Source organism: Episyrphus balteatus, chromosome 3 (assembly GCF_945859705.1).
Source record: "Episyrphus balteatus chromosome 3, idEpiBalt1.1, whole genome shotgun sequence".
Classification (NCBI taxonomy): domain Eukaryota; kingdom Metazoa; phylum Arthropoda; class Insecta; order Diptera; family Syrphidae; genus Episyrphus; species Episyrphus balteatus.
The window spans coordinates 105,906,662-105,934,104 of NC_079136.1; the positions used below are offsets into that span (position 1 = coordinate 105,906,662).

General features: G+C 32.2%; 1 protein-coding gene across 6 annotated transcripts in view; it reads left to right on the plus strand.

Annotated features, from left to right (window-relative positions):
• Window positions 1-942: 942 nt before the first annotated feature.
• The window catches only part of LOC129914456 (WD repeat domain phosphoinositide-interacting protein 1), a 138,824-nt gene continuing 112,323 nt past the window's right edge, over window positions 943-27,443 (plus strand). The window contains exon 1 of one of the 6 annotated variants that reach the window (XM_055993719.1): window positions 943-1,094. In XM_055993719.1, the coding sequence (XP_055849694.1) occupies window positions 1,057-1,094 (38 nt within the window). In that variant the 5' untranslated portion in view covers window positions 943-1,056. Of the gene's footprint in view, window positions 1,095-1,129; window positions 1,149-1,366; window positions 1,498-1,536; window positions 1,606-1,654; window positions 1,826-27,443 lie in introns of those variants that run through there. The other 5 variants (XM_055993720.1, XM_055993724.1, XM_055993723.1 and 2 more) reach the window with 5 other exon arrangements.

A 27,443-nucleotide genomic window follows, 5' to 3' on the forward strand; every position in this document is an offset into this window, starting at 1 on the left:
TGCTTCCGCAGCAATTTCATTAACTAATAACTTTGTGTGTTTTCGTAGAAAATCATCTTCTGCAGCCTGACGCGAACAACATTCAACAGAGAAAAAAGAAAATTTTTAGAATTACATCAATGACTCCTGCCACTGGCTTGTATCTCCAGAAAATAGTTCCACAAATTTTGTTTGTGAAAGTTAAATAAAATATAACAGTTTTAGTGAAAAAAAAAAAAAATAAATCTTGTAGTTTTTTTTGTCGCAGATGCGAAACGTCATTCCTTTTTTGGTTCCTTTTTCTGGTAGGTTTTCGCTGCTCCAACTTGGGTACGACTTCGGCTCCGTTTTCTCGTGGAGATTTTCACCACACTAAACATATGCAAGTGTCTGGCTACATAGTGATTTTTCAACCGATTGAAAAATCACATGCGGTGGCAACACACTGTTGAGCCCAATCACGTTCCACTTTTACATTTTCTAGGAACAAACGTCAAAAGGAGGAACAATTAAGCAATGGACTGTACTACCCTCAGAAAATTCAATTCCCTTCATGAGCATCTTCCCCCTTCACTCCTCATCCCTCTTGCCTACAAAGTACCTGGCTACACAGTGATTTTTCACTCTTCATCCCTCTTGCCGGCAAACTCACTGCTTAAGCGATTGAAAAATCACCGTGTAGCCAGGCACAAACTCACTGCTTAGGCGATTGAAAAATCACCGTGAAGGCAGGCACCAATCGGCTCCTCGGTGATTATAATTTCCATATTATTTTGAGCCGCCGTGGAGCCCGTTTCGTTGTCGAGCTCGGACTCATTTCGGAGCCGATTCGGACCGAGGTCGGACTAGTTTGATTGAAATGACCGATCAGTTTCCTTCTTGGTATAGTTTGTTTATAGTCGATAGTTTCCAGTCTTAGTATAGTTTGTCGATGGTATCTCAGACTTAAGTGTACTCTGATAAAAACAAACTATCTCTTCTTGTTTCTTGTTTCATTGTCAAAGCGTTTCATGTTATTGTTATGATTTTATAAATATTATTAAAAGTATCTATTAAAAAGTATTTAAAACAGCGAAAATGACTGGTTACAAAATGAACTATAATCAAGATTTCACGTAAGTTGTTAAAAGTTTTCAACTGTACATACAGAGATTTATTTAAAACATTTAGTGAGTATGTGAATTTTGAGATCTCAAAACAAAAGCTGAGAAAATATAAAGCTTAGGCGAATTAAAATTTTTCTTTGCTTTGTAAAGTTGAATATAATTTTTTTCTATTTGGAATGAGGATTCATATTTTGGCACAACAAATTCCAGCTTATGATATGGTATTTTTTTCAAATGCTCTAGATTCTAGATGTTTGAATGTATTAGTCTTACTTGCAATTTTCGTCTCTTAATAACCTTAACTTCGATTTTGTTAAACAAAGGCAACTAGTTCAAAATTGGAGATCAAAAGCTTGTTAACTATAAATTGAAAAAGCAATTGAGGATAGTCTACATTCAGTAAATATATAAAGTAGGCATGACAGTTTCTTAAATCAGTTGAATGATTCCGTGATTCAAAAGTGTTGCTACATACATACATATTTTAAAACGAGTGCAATTAAGTTTTGCTTTTTAATACGTAAATAAATATTGCTAACTCATACCCATATATTTAATCCGAGTAAAAATAATATACGTATGCGTATTGTGATTTTGAAGTAAATTTTACTGTTTCGTGGGCTATAGGAATAATTAATAATTATTGTGATTTTGTCTTACCTTTCATGACAGTAATGGCGTATTAAGTATAATATTAATTCCTAAGTTACCTTGCATCACAGTACACATAATTGTACAAGGTAATACATTCCGAGTTCTCATTTTATTCAAATTCGCCCTGGTTCTCAAAATCGGAGCTCAATGCTTAAAGGAGAGGAACTGTCCATTTTCTGTGATTCTTATTGGTCAATGTTTTTTTTATTATTAGTAGTAGTTTTTTACAGGGTCGGACTGAGGCATAGGGGCCCGGGTGGCAAAATGATAAAAGGGGCCCGCCGCGCCACAGCTCCAAGGAACTAAAAAAAAGCTACCTACAATAGATACCAAAAAAAATTTTATTTTTCGTTTGGCTCGGAAAAGGAAAGTATACTTTTATAAAGATTTTTGTTGTTTCTTAACCTAATTTTTGCATATATTTTTCCAAAACATCTTTCTTTTGAGGTTTCTAATTTTAAAAATTACATCTTAAAACTTTATAAGAGTATGGGAACAGAGCCCCAAGAGGATTAGGTTGAGCTGCTGGGGCACCGACCGGTGCAAGTCTTTAGTTGAGGGCCTTTGTTGTCTTTATTTTTCCTTCTAAGAAAATGTATGGAATTTATTTATTTTTAATTTTTAAAAGTTGAAAATTCTTCATAGATTTGAAAATTTTATTTAAAAGCGGAATAACTTCCTGTATAATGATTTTCAAATTTTTGAACTTGCAACTGCAAATAGACAATAGCCCTCAGTTATAGACCCGAATTTAGCGATAACTTTATTTTAACAAAAAATAAAATATACATACATAATACATCTCACTTCCCAATTTAAATAACGTTATGATTTTAAAATCGACTTAGTTACAGGTGAACTGTTTCTTATCCGATTCCAAGTTTAGAAGTTAGATGTATGTTTTACTACATATTATTTTTTTTTTGCTTAAGTCGAGTTTTGCTAGATTCGAATCCAATACTAAGGGTCCGTGAGTTTTGGACTTATAGACAAAAGAATTATAAAATAATCCTGTATTAATTTAAGAAAAAAAAAGGTTCATGAGACTTGTTCTTTCCTTTTAAAAACTTTTTTTTATTTCCAAAAGTTCTGAATTTTAATTCAATTTGATGTTCTGAATTTTAGTTCGGATTGTTTGCATTCATTTAGAAATTCAGAGTTTTTTTTGAAACTGGAAACATTCGCTCTCATTTTCTTTACGAATTTAATTGGTGAAAAAAAAAACATGTTGCAGACATCCAAAAGGATACCCTTTTACTTATTTTAATTTTAATAGAGTTTCCGCATACCATCCTGGCTAAAGCCAAGAGTACCCATCTTATAAATAAGATTGGGCTCTATTAGTCCCTAGCACTAGAAGAGGTAATTAAAAACGAGATTAGTTGAAAAACTTTTAAATATACTATAAATTGTTAATATTTCATATACTTATGATCTTATGTGTATTATTTGTATTAGTTTATATCAATTTTAATAAATTCACACAATTTTTTTTTGAATGCATTTAAATTATTTTCACTCTTCACTCCACTTGGTAAGTTATTAAAATAGTTAATGCCATCATAGAAGACTGAACTTTGGGTATTACTTAACCTACAACGCTGTGGTCTGATGTTGGTAGCATTTCTCAAACTATAAGGCTGAACTGCGGACACTTCCACTAATCCGTCCGATAAATAATCCGGTAACATACCATTTCGTATTTTAAAAATAAAAATCATAGCGTCAAACGTCAATTTCTGCTTCACATTCATCCAACACAAGCATTCAAGTAAAACACGAATTGGAGTATATACATTCATTCTTAGGATTATTCTCATACCTTTATTTTGCAGTCTTTGAAGTCTTAGTTTCACGTCTGCATTCGAACCATATAATAAGGTTGAACAATAATTAAAGTGTGGCAAAATTATCGCGTTATAAATGAGAATCGCAGCATTGAATGTTAAGTGTTTACGTATTCTGCTTAAAAAATAAATTTTCTTTGAGATTTTTGCACATACATGACTAGCATGTTCTTTTAGATTCAACTTTCTATCTATGACACAACCCAAATACTTAATGCTTTCAACACAAATTAAAGACTCACTATCCATTTTCACATCAATATCTTCATTCATTCCAAACTTCATATATTTAGTTTTCGTTACATTCACCTTAAGCTTGTTCATTTTCAGCCATACATCAATTCTTTTTAAGTCATCATTCAATTTCTCACACATATCTTCACCATTTTTACCACAAATATAAATCAGACTATCATCCGCAAAAAGTTTCATGCTGCAATATTTCAAACATTTTTTGAAGTCATTTATATACAAAAGAAACAAGAACACTCCCAAAACAGAACCTTGCGGCACTCCCAAATTGTTTACTTTTGCATCCGATGTCACACCATTCACACTAGTTCTTTGACTTCTATTGGTAAGATAAGATTCAAACCATTTCCATTCACGATGACATACACCATATAAACGTAATTTGCTCAGTAATATTTGCCTATCAATCGTTTCAAACGCTCTTTTCAAATCAAGAAACACAGCCACTATCGAATGTCCACAGTCAATCTTCCTCTTCCAGTTCCACACAACACAATTAATCGCTGTTTCACATGAGTGTCCACTTCTAAATCCAGATTGTTCCTGTATCAACAGATTATTACATTCTAAATAATTTTGAAACTGTTCTGCAACAAATTTTTCTAATATTTTTTCACACAATGGTAACATATTTATTGGTCTGAATTCTTCACACTTGTTCGTATTATTCACTTTTTCAACAGGGATAATCAATGATTCTTTCCAACTTTCAGGAAATGTACCAGTCAACAGGGAAGTATTTATTATTTTCATAAGTACCGGACCGATAATTTCAATCGACTGAAGAATCATATCTTTGTTTAGTCTACACATATCTTTCTTGTTATTTAATTTATTTATTAAAGTGTAAAGAGATCTTTCATTACAAAAACTGAAAGTAAAAACAGAATTTATATTTATATCAGGTGGGACAAAGGGAACATATGGTATCGAGGCATTTATTTCGAGAATACTATCAACAAAGTAATTATTAAACTTGTTCGCTATTTCACTGGATTGCATTGCAATTTCATCACCAAAACGTACAAAATCAATGTTGTTTGATTTTTTATTCTGCAAAACCATATTTTTCAAAATTTTCCACATTTCAATTTGATTACCCTCCTTAGCAGATATTTTGGAAATGATGTAGTCACTCTTTGCACTTCGAATTTCATTTTTATATTTATTACGTAGATTCTTGTACCTCAACCAATTTTCACTTGTTTTGTTTAAAACCGCTATTTTATAAGCTCTAATTTTTTCACTTTTTAATCTCTGTAGTTCTAAATTAAACCATTCACTGTCTTCAGATTGGGGACTTAGCTTAGTAACCGTTAACATTTCACAACATTTTTTAAGTTTTTCACTGAAAGTATATGACAAATCATTCAAGTCATTTTTTAAAAATACATTCTGAAAACATTCTTCGTTAAGACATGAATCAAAACGTTCTTTTGTGTATCGTAAAACCTTATACTCGCTTCTTTTAATTTCCGGTTTCTTTTTAATTTGCAGTTCAATAGTTATAGTTTCATGATCCGTAATTTTATCAACTGCATGTATCGCATATTTAACTCTTGACTTCAGATCATTATTTGTAATAACGTAGTCTATTAAAGTAGATGATTGATCAGTTATTCTGGTCGGTTGTTTAACAATCTGACAGAGGCCTTGATCAGTTAGAATTTCTAACATTTTTTCTCCGTAACGATCTTTCGTCAGAAGGTCAATATTGAAATCACCCACTATTAAAACATTATCATCACTCTTAATTGAACGTAAACACCAATCCGAAAAAAATGTAAGAAAGTCTGTTTTTGAAGTACTAGGGGATCTATAAAACACTGCTACCATCCATTTCTCATCATTTATCCACATCAACATTTGTATACACCACACACTTGAAAAGTTTAAAATGTCTATAACTTGTGAACGAAGTCCTTTTTTAATATAAATAAGCACACCTCCTGTGTATCTTGAGTGTGAATAACAAGCCACTTTTTTGTACCCAACAATACCAATTTCCGATTCATCAATTTCACTAGTTATGCAAGTTTCTGATAGTATAATAACATCAGGCTGATAACTGTGTACTAAAAGTTCCAATTCACTTTTATTCGCCAGTAAACTTTGAATATTCAAATAATAAAATGTTAAATTTTTTGTTGAAATTGGTTTTGTTTGCTACAAAGATCTACTCTGCAACACTCTAAGCTTACGCTTATATACTTCACACTCATTATCAAACGCACTGTGATTTGTTTTCAAATTTAATTTAAGTTCTTCATTCATTCGTACGCAATTCACACATTTCAAACATTCAGCCTTGCAATCAGAAAAGATATGACATCCACCACATTTAGCACACAACTTACTCTCAGCTTTGCAATCCTTACTGTTATGATTAAATCCCAGACATTTAAAACATCTCTTAACATAAAATGATTCTTTCACTAAACATTTATCCCATCCAACACTTAGTTTACCAGCTTTCATTACTTCATTAAAACTCTTGCTATCCAATTCAATCACTGCTGTATACGAATTTTTATTTGGTTTTTTCCACATGGCTTTACACACTAAGTTAACATCTTTCAAAATTTCATTCTGGTTTTTCAAACAATTAATCAATTCATTTTCGTCCATTTTCTCAGATAAATTAAAAATTTGCACTCTTGGATTATTTCTTTTTAACTCATTCACATCATATTTCTGTCCCAGGTTCTCTTCAACTTTATCTCTCACTCTTTTCATCGATTCATCATTCTCGCATGAGACCACTATTGCACCCTTATCAACTTTTTTAATTCCCGACACTTGTATTGAAGATGTTCCTGGGTTAACACTAGATTTCACTTCCGATTTGGTTTTCTCTGCATTCTGGTGCTCCTTTGGTTTTATAATTATGGTACTCTTCTTTACAGCACTAGCATATGATTTTTTATCACTGTTAATTTGTAAATTTTCATTAATTGTTTTTTTAATTGTTGATATAATTTTATTGTCACTGTTATTTTTTGAGTCACTGTTCAATACTTTTTCAAATTTGACACCCAGCTGATCGAAATTAGCTTTTATTTCTTTTATGTGTTCTTCAATGTGTCTAAGAGAGACAAGCTTATCGCGGCACAATTCACACAATATTACCAAATATGGTTTGGGTTCAATTGTTTTGGCAATATCATATTCGGCTAAGTTTATGCATTTGGGATGGTACATAGATCCACACCCCCCTCTGCATGAAACTAACACTGCCTCCGTTTTATTGCCCCTGTTAGTTTTTTTGCATTCTGCACACACACCACTTGAATTCATGTTTATTTATTTTCTTTGTTTTGATGATTTTTTTTTTCTTTGTTCAATTGTCACTCAAACTAGGTTCGATGTTTGATTAAAAATTCGGCAATTTAAATAATTTATGAAATTTATTTTATTAATATTTTCACAATTTAATTCAAATTACACATTCACATTGGGTTTATCTTATGCAGAATCAAAAAATCTACAGATAAAACCCAATGTATTGTATATTTTCACTGTACTTTTTTTTTTTTAAATTTGCTTTATTTTAAGCACACAAAATATACACGTCCGTTCGCGATTCCCTGGTGTGGAAAAGCTCACAAAAGATCGCCTGCGATTTTGGAATACAAAATAATTAAGTTTGTATTTGGAATTTAAAAAAACCATTTAATTTGTACAGGGGTCCAATAATGCTAGGTATAAGCAAGACCCGAGGACAAGTACCTACGGTACGCGAAAAACCCTTTAATTTGTGTTCTGTTTGTGCTGATTCAAGTCTTTAAGATAGATATCTTAGGTGAAAATAAGGAAACTTCCCTTAATACAATCTAGCGTGGGGCCCTGGCATATACCCGTGGGGGCCCCGGGGCACTACCCCGGTACAAGGGTATGTCCAATTGTACATCCCTCGGGGCCCAAACCTTTTAACTTCTTATATAGGTAATTATAAATATAACTTTCAAAAAGTTAGAGTTAGGGCCTGCATTTGTTAAACGGGCCCCTTTTCTTTGTTTGAAATTTGTGTTTGTACTTGTTTTTTACATGTTCTTTATTTTTTTTTTAATTTTGTAATTATGGGATAACTGAGGGCCCGGGTGGCAATCGCCAAGTCAGTTATATGGCCAGTCCGACCCTGTCGCGCAGATCTCGGAATGTTAACACTTCAATACAACCATGTCGAACAATTTTTCATTCTTTTTTCTATTGAGAGTGATTTTCAAACCTCGTTTTCTCTGCTTTTTTTTTAGTTGAAAATTTTGCACTGGAAATAAACAAATCTTTTGAAAAACCAAAAAATTTTTGTACATTCTTAAGCTACATTTCAAGACCATTAACAAAAAGGTCATAAACACATTAGTTGCGGCGTGGGTATATTTCGGCCACATAGAGAAAATACCAAAAACGTCTCTTTTGATATTTCTGTATAAATTATGTATTAACGATAAAACAAAGAAAACTTGGCATTACAAATACGAGACAAAAGTAATCTCCAGATAATTATCTGGAGTTAGCATTCCGACTACGGTAACGATATCGATACGAGATGCTAAATGCGACAAATTGAGTGTATCACTTCGTTTCTTATCTCATATATCGGATGATTTAGGATTGAAATTGGAATGGGGTCGTTACTTGTGTTTCGTTACTTCAGTACCCAGTAACGAAACATACGAGTAACGATACTGTTTAGAAAGTAACGTTTCGTTACTCGTTACTGAAACAAATACCCTCATTTTAGTAACGAATACATACGATTTGTTACAGCTCTACTACCGCAAAACAAAAATTAGGACTTGCGGACATGAGATTTTATTAGATTTTTGACATAAGTTATAGAATATCCAAACAAAAGATAGAAACAAAAAAATTAGCCTAGAAGCACTAATTCCAAGATTGTACCGGGATGTTTTTTAGTGCATATCCCAAAATTTACCCTTTTCGCAAAAATTACCATTTTGTCATAGATATGAATGCTTTTTGCATTGCATTGTTTTGATTCTTAATGATAATGGATATGAAAACCTTCATGCAAAATTTGGTTCCTGTACCATAACATTTAAGGGTTTTTCGGTAGCAAGTTTGCAACTGTTATAATAATATGGGTTGACAGATGAAAAACAGGTATAACTTTTTTTAGAGACGTCATATTGTCTTGATTTTAGATTTTTTGGCATCAGCATTAAAAAATACCTCAAAGTCATGTATCATAATGTGTATTTAATATCATTTTCTATTATTGCTAATTTTGAAAATCGCGACTTGCGCACATGAGATTTTTTTAGACTTTTGAGGTATGTTATAGAATGCCAAAACGAAGGTATTGAGCAAAAAAAATTTCTATTAGCATTCATTCCGAGGTGAAACCCTTATTTGACTGGATTAATAGCAAACTGTTCTACTTAAAAAATATATTTTTGTAAATATTGCTTTTTAAGAGTTTAAGAATGCATTTTGTAAAGCTCACAAAAAAGTTCACGTAACCGTTTATAAATATTTATCAATTTTTTGAAAAGTATGGAATATTTTCGTGTTTTTAAGTTCGCATTTTTCGTTAAACAAAAGTTGTCACCTATTGCTTCAAAGGAGTCCTTCTATTATCTTTAGTTTCTTAAAAAACAATATGTACCACATTACCCGCCTATACCACATTACCAGAACTTACTCTAACATTAACGTTGCGAAATTTCAATTCGCTATCTTAAGCGCAAGAGAGTGCTAGTACATACCAGTTCAATTTTAAGGTTTTGTAGGTAATCTTGATTGAAAAAAAAAATTGAAAAGAAAATATTTTATAAGTTTCACTTGTCTTTAAAATACATATAAATTTTTTTTTTTCGAAAAAGTGAGCAGTAATAAAAAATATTAAGCAAAATGTTTTTTTGTTTTTTTTTTTTTTTTTTTTGACGGGAGGAAATCTTCAAAAGACACTTGGCAGTATTCGACACCAAGTAGTGTGGGACTCTTAACCACTAAAACCACCTCTTTATCAGGACCAATCTTGAGAGATCGACATCTGATTTTTCTTTCTTAACTTTGTAAAATCACTTTGGGGGAAGTTTAAACTTTTAATTCTTTCCCATGTTTTTTTAGACCATAAGCTCATGAGGCTTGGTTCTTCTTAATCTCCGAACATGGTTTCTTGTATTTAAGACGGACACCATTTCAGAATTGGTATGACTTTGCAGTCTCTGATTATGCGATACAGCGTATTTTTTAACAACTTCTGTAACCGCTTCAATTTGTAAGTCACGATGAAGATCGCTATTTCTTATGTACCAAGGTGCATTAACTATTCCGCGAAGGACTTTGTTTTGGAATTTTTGGATGATTTCGGTATTTGTTTTCTTTGTACAGCCCCATAATTGGATACCACAGATCCAAACAGGCTTTAGTACTTGATTATACAACATTATTTTGTTTTGGGTTGATAAATCAGAGTTGTTACTAAGTAACCAGTACATTTCTCTATATTTCAAGTTTAGTTCTTCTCTTTTCTTTTTGATGTGCTCTTTCCACTTTAGCTTTGCATCCAAAGTCATTCCAAGGTATTTGGCCGTATTTGCGTAAGCTACAGCTTGATTACACGGTGTAACACTCAAAATATACGCGGGCGGAGACCTATCAGGTTTTGTAGAGCTAGTCGCACTGAATACGAAACGGTATTTGAAAATCCCCTAACACCCCCAAAATCTGAAGTTACGGGCAAAAAACGGTTTTTTGGACCTTCACCCATTGAAAAAATTCTAGCTTCGACAATTTTTTACCCATTTTCGATTTTTTTACAGTTTCTGATAGAAGATAAATATACCTTTACAACAATGTATAAAACATGTAACTCGGTTAAACCACTTAGAATTTATAAGCTGTCAAAGTTCAAAAATTCCATTTTTTTCCTCATTTGCCCAACTTCGGCATCAATTTAAAGTATATGTTTTCAAAACAACATGCTATTTAAAAAATATACTCATAAACTATATCTATTTCCCAATCAATCGAGGTATTTTTTATGAAAATCACTCCAAAATTGGCTTAGAAAAAAAAAAATTTTCGATTTCAACCCAGATACAGAAATTCGAACTTTTAGGTATAGAACAAAAATGTTGTTTCGGCACGTAGTAGGATAACCTGGGCGCCAGGATTTGATAACGGGTTTTTGTAGAGGAGCTCAATACAAACATTTTTTTCTTTGGAAGGGGGGTCTATCTCCCCCCGTTTAGGTGGGAGGGGCAGTTTTCTAAAAAAAATTATCAAAATAAAAAAAAAATTATTAAAAAACAACGGCAACACTTACAGTAATAACTGATACCATTTCCGAAAGGAAAAATTGTACATTTGATTCTAATTTTTAAATCAATATAACATAACCAATAGTTTTTGAAATAATCGATGTCAAAGTTAAAAATAGGCGAAAAAAAAATTTTACAAACTCATTTAATACTATTTTTGTCCAGACTGTGAATTTTAATAAAAAAAATTTTCACACACAAAACTGCCTCAATTGATTCCTTATCGAACAGTGAAAACTATATGTTTCTATGTCTTCTAGTTTTCGAGATAATTTTTAGAAAACTGCCCCTCCCACCTAAACGGGGGGAGATAGACCCCCCTTCCAAAGAAAAAAATGTTTGTATTGAGCTCCTCTACAAAAACCCGTTATCAAATCCTGGCGCCCAGGTTATCCTACTACGTGCCGAAACAACATTTTTGTTCTATACCTAAAAGTTCGAATTTCTGTATCTGGGTTGAAATCGAAAAATTTTTTTTTCTAAGCCAATTTTGGAGTGATTTTCATAAAAAATACCTCGATTGATTGGGAAATAGATATAGTTTATGAGTATATTTTTTAAATAGCATGTTGTTTTGAAAACATATACTTTAAATTGATGCCGAAGTTGGGCAAATGAGGAAAAAAATGGAATTTTTGAACTTTGACAGCTTATAAATTCTAAGTGGTTTAACCGAGTTACATGTTTTATACATTGTTGTAAAGGTATATTTATCTTCTATCAGAAACTGTAAAAAAATCGAAAATGGGTAAAAAATTGTCGAAGCTAGAATTTTTTCAATGGGTGAAGGTCCAAAAAACCGTTTTTTGCCCGTAACTTCAGATTTTGGGGGTGTTAGGGGATTTTCAAATACCGTTTCGTATTCAGTGCGACTAGCTCTACAAAACCTGATAGGTTTCCGCCCGCGTATATTTTGAAACCTCATTTTTGTAACACCGTGTTATTAAGACTGGGTTCCCTTTTTCAGCAAAGTCAAATCTCATGTAAAAGCATTTGAGTGTATTAGTGAATGTGTTTCGCTCTCTCGCCATCGAATTCTCTGGTTTTTTACTCTCAGGATGTTGGTTATGGTTTTCATTCATTGTCTCTTTGTGAGATCGCCATCGCATTCACGCTTGCGGGGTGACATGCAAGTGGATGTAGGTATACATAGATCTTTATATAGATATGGTGTTTGTGGACGAAAACTGGTTTGAAATTCAATATTTTCATGAAAGATTTCTGGAGTGTATATCTATTTATTTTTGAAATGAAAAAGAAACTTGTTTCCATGTTGCTGTTGTGGATGGCATTTGATTTTTTTGTGTATCAGAGAAATTTTTTGCATTATAAAAATAATTATAGTTGTTCAGCGGAGAAGCAGGTAGAGGATGTGTTATATGGGTGCATTCATATAATATACTTGACAGTATCCTTTGTGTAGTTTGTATAAAAATATGAGTAGATGCGCAGAAGGATTGATTTTCAGGTTCTTGCTCACTTTTGAGTTGTTCTTCGTTGAGAAATTTTTTGTCTCGCACTCGCGCGTGCCGGCTGACATGGAAATGTATTTACATACAATATATAGAATGTTTAGGTTCTTATGTGTATGTTGTTTGAGGATGGACTCGATATCAATCCAATTTACTTTCAACACCTTTTTAATAAAGATTTTATTAGAGTCACCAAAGCAATGAACTCAGTTCGTAACTGAATCGATTTTGTTTTTTATTTACCTATACCTACATTATTAGGAAACAAAAATAAGGCAGCATTAATAACTTATAAGTTACTTTTTTTTAAACCTTGAAATTAATTTTTCAATTATGTAATCAAAGTTTAGGGAAGTTTTCAAAAATAATTTTCAAGCTCAACACTTTGAAAAAAAAATGATCTATTTTTTCAAACTGATATTTTATTTATAAATTCAGATAGGCATTAGCTACTTTTTTGCTTCTGTTTCCTCAGTAGGTGTAATTTTAAAAACTTTTTTTGCTAAGGAAACATACTGAGCATCTTCACCTATTCAAAACTATTTCTATAAATACCATCAAGTGCATTCTAACCACAAATACACTTATATAACCCTTTACTCAATCCCCCGCGAAAATATAACTTTTATACCTACAAACCTACAAAAAAAAAACCGAATCCGCAACATATAAACAAAGACAATGAAAAACAAAAGGACATATTTATATATTATATAACCCCGCACGCACGCGCGAGTGTAGTATAATAAACAATACAACCCAGAAATCAACCTAAATATGGAAATCAATCATTGTGCACAAGCACATGTCAAATGAAATGTCAATACACATTTTTACACACAAACAAATGCATACCACATATCTAATCCTTTACCTATATCCCCGCACGAGCAATGTGAATATTACACAATGCAAAGAATTTCGCTGACACAAAAAAAAACCCAAAAGTGTCAACTCGCAAGCGCGGGTGCGATATTATAAACACGAAATGAATTGTTAGGAAAAACCCAAGAGTCAACAAGAACAAAACAACCCTTTTTGAAAACCAAAGATAATGATCTTGCAAAAAATATCTACTATCTACCTACTCTCTGCATCATCTTCATAATTTCATGAATGATTTCTGCCTGCCTGAGTGAGGAAATAGGAAACAAAAAAAAAAGTATTATGTAAACACAAAAAAAAAAAACAAAATATAACGAGAAAATGAGAGCGCAAGAGCAAGTTTTTTTTTCAATAAATAGAAAAGAACAGAAAAAAAGAGTTCATCAGCGCCAGCTTATGCGTGGCATTCTTTTGAACTAAATTTGCATGTGTGCGTGATCAATGGAATTTTCAAAGTAAAAAAAGCTAAAATAGACACTTTTTCAACAATTTATATTAAAAATACTGTGAGCAAAAATATATATTTTTTTTTTGAAACTGATTTGAAATATAATGAAAAAAAATAATAAAAATAAATTGTGGATGCTTTGACTGCCCCTTCCTCAAAAACAGAATGCAAATATTGGTTTATTAAAATCAAATTTTTAGTGTGTAAATAAAAAAAATATTTTTTTTGGCAAACGGGTTGCATGAACAACTTTATTAACTTCTCATTAAAAAATACAAAAACATTTTAAAAAATAATCACGCTTTGCCCCACGACTAAAATGCTAAAAAAGTGCATTTTGACACCTTTCCTTCAAATTAACCGTTCGAACTAACTTCAAATTAAATTTTAGAAATTTTATTGGATTCTCCTAATTTCACTTTATTGTTTTCTTTTTGTTTCATCTAAAAACACCAATAAACGGTAAAGTTATTCTAAGAAGAGTGAGTAAAAAAACATGAAATTACAACAAATTAACGAAGCTTTTTTTCTAACAAAAAAAAAAAAAAAAAATCTGTTTCAGGCATTGCATGAAAACACATTTGATCATTATAAAACAAAAAAAAAAAAAAAATAAAAAGTTTATAAACAACGGTGCCCCAACCAAAATTCTGATTCAATCTAAATTTGCAGGAAAAAAATCATTTTCGACCCTTATAAAAATCGCACAAGAAATGTTTCTAAAATTTAAATGATGCAAAAATATTTGTAAGTTTATTACCTTTTCAAAAAAGTACGTTTCATAAAATTATCTTATAAACTGCAAAAGTTATACAACAATTAGTCAACCATCTTCCATTAAAATGCTATGGAAACCCCCCCTTAAGACTGGGTTCCCTTTTTCAGCAAAGTCAAATCTCATGTAAAGCATTTGTGTGTATTAGTGAATGTGTTTCGCTCTCTCGCCATCGAATTCTCTGGTTTTTTACTCTCAGGATGTTGGTTATGGTTTTCATTCATTGTCTCTTTTTGAGATCGCCATCGCATTCACGCGTGCGGGGTGACATGCAAATGGATGTAGGCATAAACAAAAAATACCAAGACTGGAAACTCGGCGGTCAACTGACGTTTGCCTACAAGCTGCGCGGTGTGGTGAATGTCGTGAACCTATCGTTGTGTTCGTGTCCGATGTGTGGTGAATGTCGTGAATCTATAAATGTGTGCGTGTTAACGTCATTTATCAACGTGGTGGCTTTCACATATATTCACATATATTCACAGACAGCACTGTCCACAAAAGGGTTTTGGGGGGAAAGACGTACGAAATTTTCCAGTCTTGGTATTTTTTGTTTATGGATGTAGGTATACTACATAGATCTTTATATGGATATGGTTTCTGGACGAAAACTGGTTTGAAATTCAATATTTTCATGAAAGATTTCTGGAGTGTATACCTATTTATTTTTGAAATGAAAAAGAAACTTGTTTCCATGTTGCTGTTGTGGATGGCATTTGAGTTTTTTGTGTATCAGAGAAATTTTTTGCATTATAAAAATAATTATAGTTGTTCAGCGGAGAAGCAGGTAGAGGATGTGTTATATGGGTGCATTCATATAATATACTTGACAGTATCCTTTGTGTAGTTTGTATAAAAATATGAGTAGATGCGCAGAAGGATTGATTTTCAGGTTCTTGCTTACTTTTGAGTTGTTCTTCGTTGAGAAATTTTTTGTCTCGCACACGCGCGTGCCGGCTGACATGGAAATGTATTTACTTACAATATATAGAATGTTTAGGTTCTTATGTGTATGTTGTTTGAGGATGGACTCGATATCAATCCAATTTACTTTCAACACCTTTTTAATAAAGATTTTTTTATCGTCACCAAAGCAATGAACTCAGTTCGTAACTGAATCGATTTTGTTTTTTATTTACCTATACCTACATTATTAGGAAACAAAAATAAGGCAGCATTAATAACTTATAAGTTACTTTTTTTTAAACCTTGAAATTAATTTTTCAATTATGTAATCAAAGTTTAGGGAAGTTTTCAAAAATAATTTTCAAGCTCAACACTTTGAAAAAAAATGATCTATTTTTTCAAACTGATATTTTATTTATAAATTCAGATAGGCATTAGCTACTTTTTTGCTTGTTTCCTCAGTAGGTGTAATTTTAAAAACTTTTTTTTTGCTAAGGAAACATACTGAGCATCTTCACCTATTCAAAACTATTTCTATAAATACCATCAAGTGCATTCTAACCACAAATACACTTATATAACCCTTTACCCATTCCCCCGCGAAAATATAACTATTATACCTACAAACCTACAAAAAAAAAACCGAATCCGCAACATATAAACAAAGACAATGAAAAACAAAACGACATATTTATATTATATAACCCCGCACGCACGCGCGAGTGTAGTATAATAAACAATACAAGATACAACCCAGAAATCAACCTAAATATAGAAATCAATCATTGTGCACAAGCACATGTCAAATGTCAATACACATTTTTACACACAAACAAATGCATACCACATATCTAATCCTTTACCTATATCCCCGCACGAGCGATGTGAATATTACACAATGCAAAGAATTTCGCTGACACCAAAAAAAAAACCCAAAAGTGTCAACTCGCAACCGTGGCCACGTGGGTGCGATATTATAAACACGAAATGAATTGTTAGAAAAAACCCAAGAGTCAACAAGAACAAAACAACCCTTTTTGAAAACAAAAGATAATGATCTTGCAAAAAATATCTACTATCTACCTACTCTCTGCAGCATTTTCATAATTTCATGAATGATTTCTGCCTGCCTGAGTGAGTGAGGAAATAGGAAACAAAAAAAAAAGTATTATGTAAACACAAAAAACATAAACAAAATATAAGGAGAAAATGAGAGCGCAAGAGCAAGTTTTTTTTCAATAAATAGAAAAGAACAGAAAAAAAGAGTTCATCAGCGCCAGCTTATGCGTGGCATTCTTTTGAACTAAATTTGCATGTGTGCGTGATCAATGGAATTTTCAAAGTAATAAATAATCATTTTTAGCAAAAAAACAAAACCGACTTCCATGGATCAAAACTGGGTTTTATGGTTTTTAAAATAGTTCCTATGGCTAAAAGTGAACGAAATGGGACCGCACTGCAGCCACCAGCTTTCCAATACAAAAAGAATTATCAAAATTGGTTCACTCAGTCCAAAGTTATGCGGTAACAAACATAAAAAAAAAAAAAAAAAATACAGACGAATTGAATACCTCCTCCTTTTTGGAAGTCGGTAAAAAAAGCTAAAATACACACTTTTTCAACAATTTATATTAAAAATACTGTGAGCAAAAATATATATATTTTTTTTTGAAACTGATTTGAAATATAATGAAAAAAAATAATAAAAATAAATTGTGGATGCTTTGACTGCTCTTTCCTCAAAAACAGAATGCAAATATTGGTTTATTAAAATCAAATTTTTAGTGTGTAAATAAAAAAAATATTTTTTTTTGGCAAACGGGTTGCATGAACAACTTTATTAACTTCTCATTAAAAAATACAAAAACATTTAAAAAAATAATCACGCTTTGCCCCACGACTAAAATGCTAAAAAAGTGCATTTTGACACCTTTCCTTCAAATTAACCGTTCAAACTAACTTCAAATTAAATTTTAGAAATTTTATTGGATTCTCCTAATTTCCCTTTATTGTTTTCTTTTTGTTTCATCTAAAAACACTAATAAACGGTAAAGTTATTCTAAGAAGAGTGAGTAAAAAAACATGAAATTACAACAAATTAACGAAGCTTTTTTTCTAATAAAAAAAAAAAAAAATCTGTTTCGCGTAGTGCATGAAAACACATTTGATCATTATAAAACAAAAAAAAAAAAAATAAATAAAAAGTTTATAAACAACGGTGCCCCAACCAAAATTCTGATTCAATCTAAATTTGCAGGAAAAAAATCATTTTCGACCCTTATAAAAATCGCACAAGAAATGTTTCTAAAATTTAAATGATGCAAAAATATTCGTACGTTTATTACCTTTTCAAAAAAGTAAGTTTCATAAGATTATCTTATAAACTGCAAAAGTAATACAACAATTAGTCAACCATCTTCCATTAAAATGCTATGGAAACCCCCCCTTAATGAATATTGGAATATTGTTTATCTTTTTATTTGTAAAGTTTATATGTCAAGATTTTGTTTCATTGAGTTTGATACGCCATTTTTCGGTCCAATCTCTGACTGTGTCGACGGCATTTTGTACTTTTACTGCTGCCTTAGAGACACATTTTTCGGGTACCAAAATTGCGGTATTATCTGCAAAAGTAGCCATTATGGTGTGATTACCAACTGACATATCCCTTGTGTATGCTTTTTCTATTACATCCGTTATTCTATGAACTTGGTCTATAATGGAATGTTTATTTCTAAAGCCAAACTGATGATTTGGGATTAACCTTCTTTCTTCTATAATTTTGCTAAGTCTCTTCAGAAGCAGTTTTTCAAAAACTTTTGTCATAATTGGTATAATCGATAAATTATTATTTTCCTATTACAAGTTGCTTAAAATCATTTTTGAAATTGAGAACATGTACAATTTTCAACTCTTTCCCTTGTAAGTTAAATGCATTTATCTCAAAACTACAAAAATGGATATGCGCCCTTTTTGCTTAGCACGGCAGTGTAGGTGGCTTACCTTACTTGGGTATGACAATAACTTCAGCAATTTTCCAATGGTGTGGGATATACCGTTGCTTAAGGCATGCATTTATTATATATTGGAGTTTTATGAAGGCTTTCAATGGCATTTCTTTCATAACCTGAGCAGTTATTAGATCGTAACCTGGTGATTTTTTATTCTATTAGAAAATGCTGAGTACTTTCTTCAGCAGCATGTTGCACATCAGCAATAAATTGTTCCACTTCATTGTCAATTTGCTCGATGTGAGATCTTAAATTTATAAAACTTAATTTCCACTCCAGTTTGTTTTCTTATTTACAAGCTTTTGATTACTTTTTTCTATTACTTCCGATTCACTTAGTGATAGAATCACTGGAGTATGATCTGATGACAGGTCATAATTACCTTCGACACTAATGTGATTCCTTTAGCTACGAAAAAGTCAATAAGGTCTGGTATTTTGTTAGTATCGGAAGGCCAGTAAGTTGGCGACCTGGAGGAATAGATTTCGCAATTGTATTTACGGCTTGCTTGGAAAAGTCTTTTGCCTTTTGTTGATATAAGTCTTGAACCCCAATGGGTGTGTTGCGCTTTGAAGTCTCCACCAATAAGAAAGTTATGTCCAAGAAGATTTAATAGATCTGTATAGTCATCTTCTGTCGGGGAGCGCCTTGGTGGGCAGTATATAGCTGCTATCTTAAACACTTTCTTTTTCATACCAATACTAATAGTTGTTACTTGCATATTTTCATTAGTAAGCTTGGTTTCTTCATAATGTTTTAAGCTTTCTTTTATAAGAATCGCCGATCCACCTCTTGCTTTGTCAGCGTGTGGAGCGTGGTAACATGAATAGTTTTCTATTACATTATCTAGACTTTGCCCATTGGAGAAGTGAGTTTCGGACACCAAGCAAATATCTATATGTTCTAGATCTAAAAAGATTTTTAATTCGGATAAGTGTTGTAAAAGACCGTTTGCATTCCATGTAGCGATTTTAAGTGTTCTGTCCATCATTGTTTTTTAAGAGCGACTTTTTCGCTTAACTGTTTGATATTCAAATCCTGTTTATCAATTTTTTGAAGAATGAGTTTTAGTATTTCTTTTATGGAAGTCTCATTATTTTTCCGCACATTTTTTAGAATCTGAGAATAGGCTTTATTTTCATCGCTTTTACTTTGAACAGCTTTTTTAGGCGGTTCATTCTTAGTATTGTTGTAAGCAGTTAAATCGGTATGTATTGTGTTTCTGGGTTTGTCTCTAGCAGATGTATTTTTACTTCTGAACTCTTGGAATTTTTTGGCAACTGGGCAGCCTCTATAGCTTGCCGGGTGATTACCCTGGCAGTTCACACATTTTGCTTTCTGATCTTTGCTCATTGGATAATTTCTAGTTGCATATTTGTTTCCCTTCGCACTTTACACAAGCAAAGACGCGGTTGCAGTATTTTTGGGTATGACCAAAAGCTTGGCAATGTTTGCACTGCGGAACAACTTTAGATTTTCGGAGTGGTTCAATTTTAACAGCTATGCCCAAGATTGATCTTACTTTATAAATCTCCTCGACACTTTGTTTACTGTCAAAAGTTAGCATGAATAAAGGTAGTAACCTCTTACTTGTCGTCGATTCTCCAGAGGAGTTTTTAATTGTCTTATTCTTAAATAGATTGACTGCATCAAGATCTTGGAAGCCTTTTTGTACAAGATCTTCCACTACTTCCTCGGGAGAGCACGAGGAATGAAGACCTCTGGCTACTACTTTTATTGGCCTTGTAGCGTTGTTCTCATATGAGTGCCATTGAATTTGGTGTTTGCTCAGTTCTTCAGTGACAGATCTATACTCGTCGGCTTCTTCGACTGTGACTTTCCAGTTGTCTTTGTTGTACGATGTGTATTTGCAGGCTTTTTTAGTACATTTTTCTATTATTTTCTTAAGATCTCCAAAAATTGGAAATCCTGAGATCATAATTGGTGGTGGTGTAATTATTTTGCTGCCTTTAGCGTGAGAATTTGATTCAACAACAGCTACCACATTATTCGCTTCTTTAGTTTTTGTTATTTTCGGTTTTAGAGCTTTTCCGATTTCTTGAACAAGTCGCAGGACTACGTTTACGTTTCTTTGTGTAACGCTTATTTTTCTTTTTCTCAGTTTCAAACAAGAGCTCTTCTTCATCAGTTTGATATTCACGCTCAATATATTTTGGACTTAATTGAAGCGTGGACTCTGAATCTTTCTTGTCAAGTAAGGAAACTTTCTCTTCGAGTTTTTTCACTTGCAGCTGAAGACTTTGAACTAGAACTTGCCGCTATTTCAATTTGCCATTCTTCAAAGTAGTTCTTTGATTTTGATTGGTCTTTGATGGAACTCTGGGGGATCATTCCGTAATTTTCAGAACGTTTATCGTCAAAACGTTTATCGTGGACGTGATCGTCCACAATTTGCTTCACGTAACTCAGCGAAATACGTTTCGTCTACGTTTATTTCTTCATGCAGTTTGAGAGCTTTCAGAAATTCTCAAACTGCTTTAAATGTCATACCGACTCTGTCTGTCATTAAGAATAAGAGGGAGAAGATGCGTTGTTGTTTTGTTATTTGTGTTGTTTTTTTTTTTTTTTTGTCCTGTCATTTTTTTGTTTGGTGGGTTTTGGTATGAATTGAAGAAAAATGCAAAATAAATATTTGTTTTAATTTTTTTTGTTTCTTGTTTGTATTTTTCGTGCAAAAACAATTATTTTATGTATATCTATATTTTATATGCACATGTAAATATAATGCATACAATCATTACGTTTGTTAGGACAAACTCGTCAGTCGTCATTTAATTTTTTTTAGAGTAACCCCAAAAATTAACCATCATTTGATGTTTTTTGTATTTAATAGTAAAAAAAAACTGGAATCTTAAATTGTATTTGGTCACAGCACAGCCTTGAAAAAATAAAAAAAAGCTATAAACGTATGGGAAACGTGAGCTATTTAGCTATCGTCCAAACGTCAACGTTTTTGCGTGTACGTTTAGACGATTTTCGTCTTCCGTGAAGCAAAACAATAATAGCGAAAACGTGAACGTCCAAACGATAGACGTTTTTAATTTTACGAGAAGCAACTCTATCGTCCAAACGTTAACGTCTGACGATAATCGAGATACGGAATGACCCCCCTGTTGATCTGTAATGTCGATCTTTTCATTTTTCTTGGTCCCTTTTTCGCTGATGTGATTAACATCAATAGTATTGTTTGGGGTTGTCGGTGATATAACCCCTGAAGTAAATTTGTTTGAACTCCGTCTTTCAATATTTATAAGCAATAATTGGTCCTCCCCAGAATCCATAGGACCGACCTCTAAAGAGAGCGGATTAACCAGTTTCACTGGATTGCCACCAGGGGTATTTAATCTAGTCGTTTTGTTCATTGCCATAATTTTTTTAACTTTGTTTTCGTACCATATATTTAAATAGGTCAGTTACTTCTATCGATAGTTTATATTCAGCCGCCCCACAGGGTACAGACGCTGACCAGTGTGCCGCACAATATGTGTCAGACGCTCTTGGATTTAATTGTGAGCTGGTGCATTCAGAGCGATATTTTTGTTCTTTTGCTCCTAGTTCCTAAAAAGATATTTCAAGTGACTCAGCTCATGGATCGAATGGATCCAACGCTCGTAGTTAGTTGGATATCCAGCGGGCACCGCGAGGATATCGATCAGCACCTCCTTCAATATAAGTTAGGAGGCTGAAAATTCAACAGTATGATACCAATAGTCTGTGGAGGCTGAAATTCCTTCACAAGCAAAAAATCAAATATTACTCCCAAAAAATAATAAAGTTACAACATTACTTTTAGATCACTTACATAAAGAACAGAAATACACGTTTCCCATAGAACACTTGTATTCATCTCTTGGCAACAATTTTTGATTTTGAGTGTAGGAAGAGAAACACAAAAGGTACTTTCTAAATGCATCCAATGTTTCCGTGCGAAACGCAGATCCATAGATCAATTAATGGATAATCTACCTAAGGAAAAAATCGTACCCTCTCGCCCATTCTATTATTCAGGGGTGGACTTTTGTGGGCCAATACGAACACATAATAATATTGCAGGGAAAACTCCAACAAAATCTTATCTTGCAGTATTTGTATGCTTTTCGACAAAAGCTGTTCATATTGATGTTGTAAGCAACCTTACAACTGAAGCATTTATTAATTGCTTGAAACGATTTGTAAGAAGACGAGGTGTATGCCATTGCCATACTATATTCTGTGACAATGCCACAGGGGCAGAAACCAGTCAAAAGATTTTCAAGACTTTCTTGATTCGTCTGAAACTCAATCATCAATTAATTCAAATTGTTTAAAAATGGGAATTAAATAGAAACATTTCCACCACGCTCTCCACATTTCTTGGGCCTTTGGGAGGCCGCTGTTAAATCCGCAAAAACGTTGTTAAAATAATTCAATATTTTTGTTATTTTTTTCTTCGTTATTGTTGTTAAAATATTTAGGAGAAGCGTCTCTAACTTATGAAGAGCTTTCCACAGTTGTGATTCAAATCGATTCTATCCTATCTATCTAACTCCTCAGATTCTAATGACATGCAGGCATTGCCTCCCGATCATTTTTTAATTTACAACATATATATATATGAGTATGAGCAAATACTCTTTATCTTTTATTTAATTTAATTAGACAAATTTCGTCAGATTCAGCATATTCAACAGCATTCTTGGCAAAGATGGTCAAATGAATATCTCCATCTTCTACAATAGAAATTAAAGTGGAAGGTTGAATCCTAAAATCTAGAATGGAAGCTCGGACGTCTAATCGAAGTCGTCAAGGGCACAGACGGATTAGTACGAGTTGCATATGCTAAAACAGAAACAGGCACATATCAACGAGCAGTTCAAAACATTTGTCCCTTATCGATTGACCATAAAGGACAACGAAAGGATGATGCACAAATCCCATTAAAAAAAAAAAAAACCCTCAATGAGATTAAGAAGTGGGAGAAACCTCCGTAACTCTTTAACATCATTATTATGCTTCAAGTTGTTATTGTTTCCTTAAGCTGCATCTTCAGATACCGAACCAATAAGAATAACCCAATTTGACCATCCCATAGGAACACAGGGAATTATTTTGAAGATATAGGTAGTGCAAACACCGTTAATAGTTTTCGGAACATTTATATATTTTATAATTTATCATCATATTTGGCTAGAGCTAGGAGAAGTGAAAACTTACTTACAGAGAATGGATAATATTTGTTTAGATGAATTGAAAATTAATCCGTATTGTTTGCCTACAGTTACAGCTCTCAAACAAAGAGCTATAGCAATCAAATCAAACAATGACCCCATTCATAATTACCATACTTCTTACAATAAAAGCATAGAATTGCTAGATCTCTTTTTGATTTTATCGGAAACGTAGCACATACAGTGTCGACAAAATAAAAAGCACATGTACCCTAAAATTTTTAAAATTAAAGTTTTTCGCACTTTTTTTAACTTAAAAGAGCTGTTTTATTAATGAGGAAGTAAGAACACAGATATATTTGATTTATTAAAAAAGAAATTAAGTGCATTGAATTCTTTAACAAAAAATAACAACAAAATCATTAATACAGCTCAAGTTTTTTAGGACAAAATAAATAGCACACTTCCTAAAAACAAAAACAGATTAACAAAAATTTTAACACAGTTAAAAGAAAATAACTAGTATTTGGTTGGGTAACCCTTATTATTTATCACAGCATAAAACCAGCGGTTAATAGACGTAACAAGACTCCGAAATCGTTCAAAATGTACTGAGTAGCAAGCTCGTCGAAAAGTAATGTTTCGGAAATCAGAACATCAAAAAATATTGAGATAGAAATAAAAAAATTATTTTATTTGAAACCAAAAAGGAACATCCAAAATGATTGAAAAGAACGAATCATTGAAATGAGTTTTTAGTTAATTTAAATTCAGACCTCTAAATCGATTTAAAGGCTTGCCAAACTTCATAAGACTCATGTCCTACTTTGAAATAAATAAATAAAATAAAAAAAATGAGTTCATTCGAAACCAAAAAGTAGAGAATCCTAAATGATTGATCCCATCAATTCTATATCAAATATTATCCATCAAAACATACGTAGTATGAGAGCTAATTTCAATTCATTTTTAGCGCATATAAATACTTTTAACCCTAATGTTGATATAATTGTTTTAACTGAGGTTTGGTTGTACGATTATGAACTATCCAATTATAATATATTTGGTTACGAACAATATGCAAACTGCAATAATTCCTACAGCTCGGGTGGTGTCGTAGTGTACATAAAAAGAGATTATGAATGTAATGTTGTTAAGATTATTCACTGTAGTGCAGATATTTTAAAAATTAAGTGTAATATTGATAAGGAAAAGTTTACCATTTTTAGCATTTATCGTCTGCATGAAAATAATTTAAACAAAAACATTTTTATTGAACATATGAATGACTTACTTAGAGATGTAAAGATGAGGAACTTATTGATGTTAGGAGATATTAACATAGACATATTAAAGAGTAACGTAGATAGGGATAACTATATGCTTCTAATGTCCTCATATGGGTTGGAATCGCTTGTAATGGAACCTACACGAATAACAAACTCATCTAAAACATGCATTGACCATTTGTTCATAAGGTTAATCAAACAATTCAAATACAAATTATTTGCTCAAGTTCTGGACCATAAAATTACCAATCACTGCATGATAAATCTTAATATACTCGTAGATAAATGTCAACCATATATATATATATAAACCTATACCTTTTAAAATTGTTCGGAAAACATATTTTATTTCCTTAATAAGACGTTTGACGTTTGAGTTCTGGGATCCGGTCTACGCAGAGAATAATCCCTCATTGGCTTACGAAACATTTATTTATATATTAGGAAATCATATTGAAAATTGTACTGATGTAATGAATCCAAATAGCTCTAAATAAAAACGTTTTAAGCCGTGGATAAGTCAGGGGTTGCTGAAAAAATAAACACAAAGAACGAATTTAGGGAAAAATGTTTACGATATCCACAAAACAAAAATTTAAAAAAGCACTACGAAAAGATAAATGAGGAAGTTAAATCACTTATAAATATGAGCAGAGATAATTACTATGCTAATAAGCTCCAGAACTGTAAAGGGAACATTAAAGAAGAGTGGAAAGTTGTCAACAACATCCTTGGCAATCAACCTCATAAGGATAATATTTTAAAAATTGAATTTGAGGGTAAAACAATATCAGATCCTGTCAAGATATCTATTCATTTTAATAAATTCTTTATATCTGTCCCAACTGATTTAAAGCCTCTCCCATTACAAAATAATTGCTCTTGCGATTTATTTGCAGATTTAGTTGACGAGACATTTCAAAGTAAAACTTTTGTTTTGTACTCCTTTTTCTCCATTGGAAATACAAAAAGAAATTTTATCTCTGGATAACAAAAATTCAAGTGCCTCTGACAATATCAATAATTGCCTATTGAAACAAATTTCATTTTATATTGTTGATGTACTAAGTCATTTATTTAATTTAAGTGTGGTTTCTGGTACTTTTCCTACACTAAAAAAGTCATTCCACTATTCAAAAAAGGTAATCGAATTTCAATGTCTCAATATAGACCCATTTCCATTCTCCCAACTTTCAGTAAAATTTTTGAAAAGCTAATAAAAAAACGCATTGTAGCTTTTCTAAACAAAAATAATTTTTTTAGTAATGAACAATTTGGTTTTCGAGATGGGAGATGTACTGAAGATGCCATTCATAAAGTTTGTATCGAAATAAACGATAGTTTAAATAAAAAAAATACATCTGTAGTTCTTTTCATAGATATGACTAAGGCTTTCGACATGGTCAATCACGGTATACTTTTAGACAAATTGTACAAAGCTGGATTGAGAGGAGTTATACATAGATGGTTTTCTTCGTATCTCTCAGAAAGAAGTCAGCGTGTGAAACTTGACATGAATTATAGTGATGAATTAAATATAAATATTGGCGTTCCTCAAGGATCCGTTTTAGGACCTCTCTTATTTTTAATATATATTAACTCACTATTCATACAAAACTTCAAAAGTCAAGTTACCGCAATTTGCTGATGACGTAACTTTTACGTATTCGGATAAAAATTTGTTTGACTCCACCGTTAAGCTTAATATGGATTTACAAATCCTGCGGCAATGGGTTGCAAAACATGAATTACTTATAAGCGAAAAAACTAAAATGATGATTTGTAGCTTAAAGGGTCCTTACCCTGATGAATGTGAGATTTATTTCCATTCCACTAATTGTACAAGATTTGCCTTATCAGCTCACACATGTGGCAAAAAAAACTTTTCTGATGACTTCATGTGTACAAATTGTTTTAAAGTTGAAAATGTTAAATGCTTTAAATATTTAGGTGTTTTAATTGATAAAAACATGAGCTGGAAACCGCATGTAGATGAATTAAAAAAAAATATGTTATCCGTGACGCGCAAAATGTATCTTTTGAAACCCCACTGCTAAGCTAAAATTCTCCTGCAGATATACTATGGATTGGCGCACTCTAAGTTACAGTACGGTATTGCTAGTTGGGGTGGAATATACAACTGCTTAATAGAACAATTAAATGTTGCCCAAAAACATATGATAAGACTTATATGTAGAGTCAACAGGCTAACAAGTACCTGCCCTTTTTTCCTTAATCTTCGGGTGCTTCCAATAGCTCATCTTTATATCTTTAATGTTTTGAAAGTGTTTTTTTTTACGAAGCGGTTATAGTGCTACCTTGAGAAGTTCAAACATTTATGGATTAAAAGTGAATAACA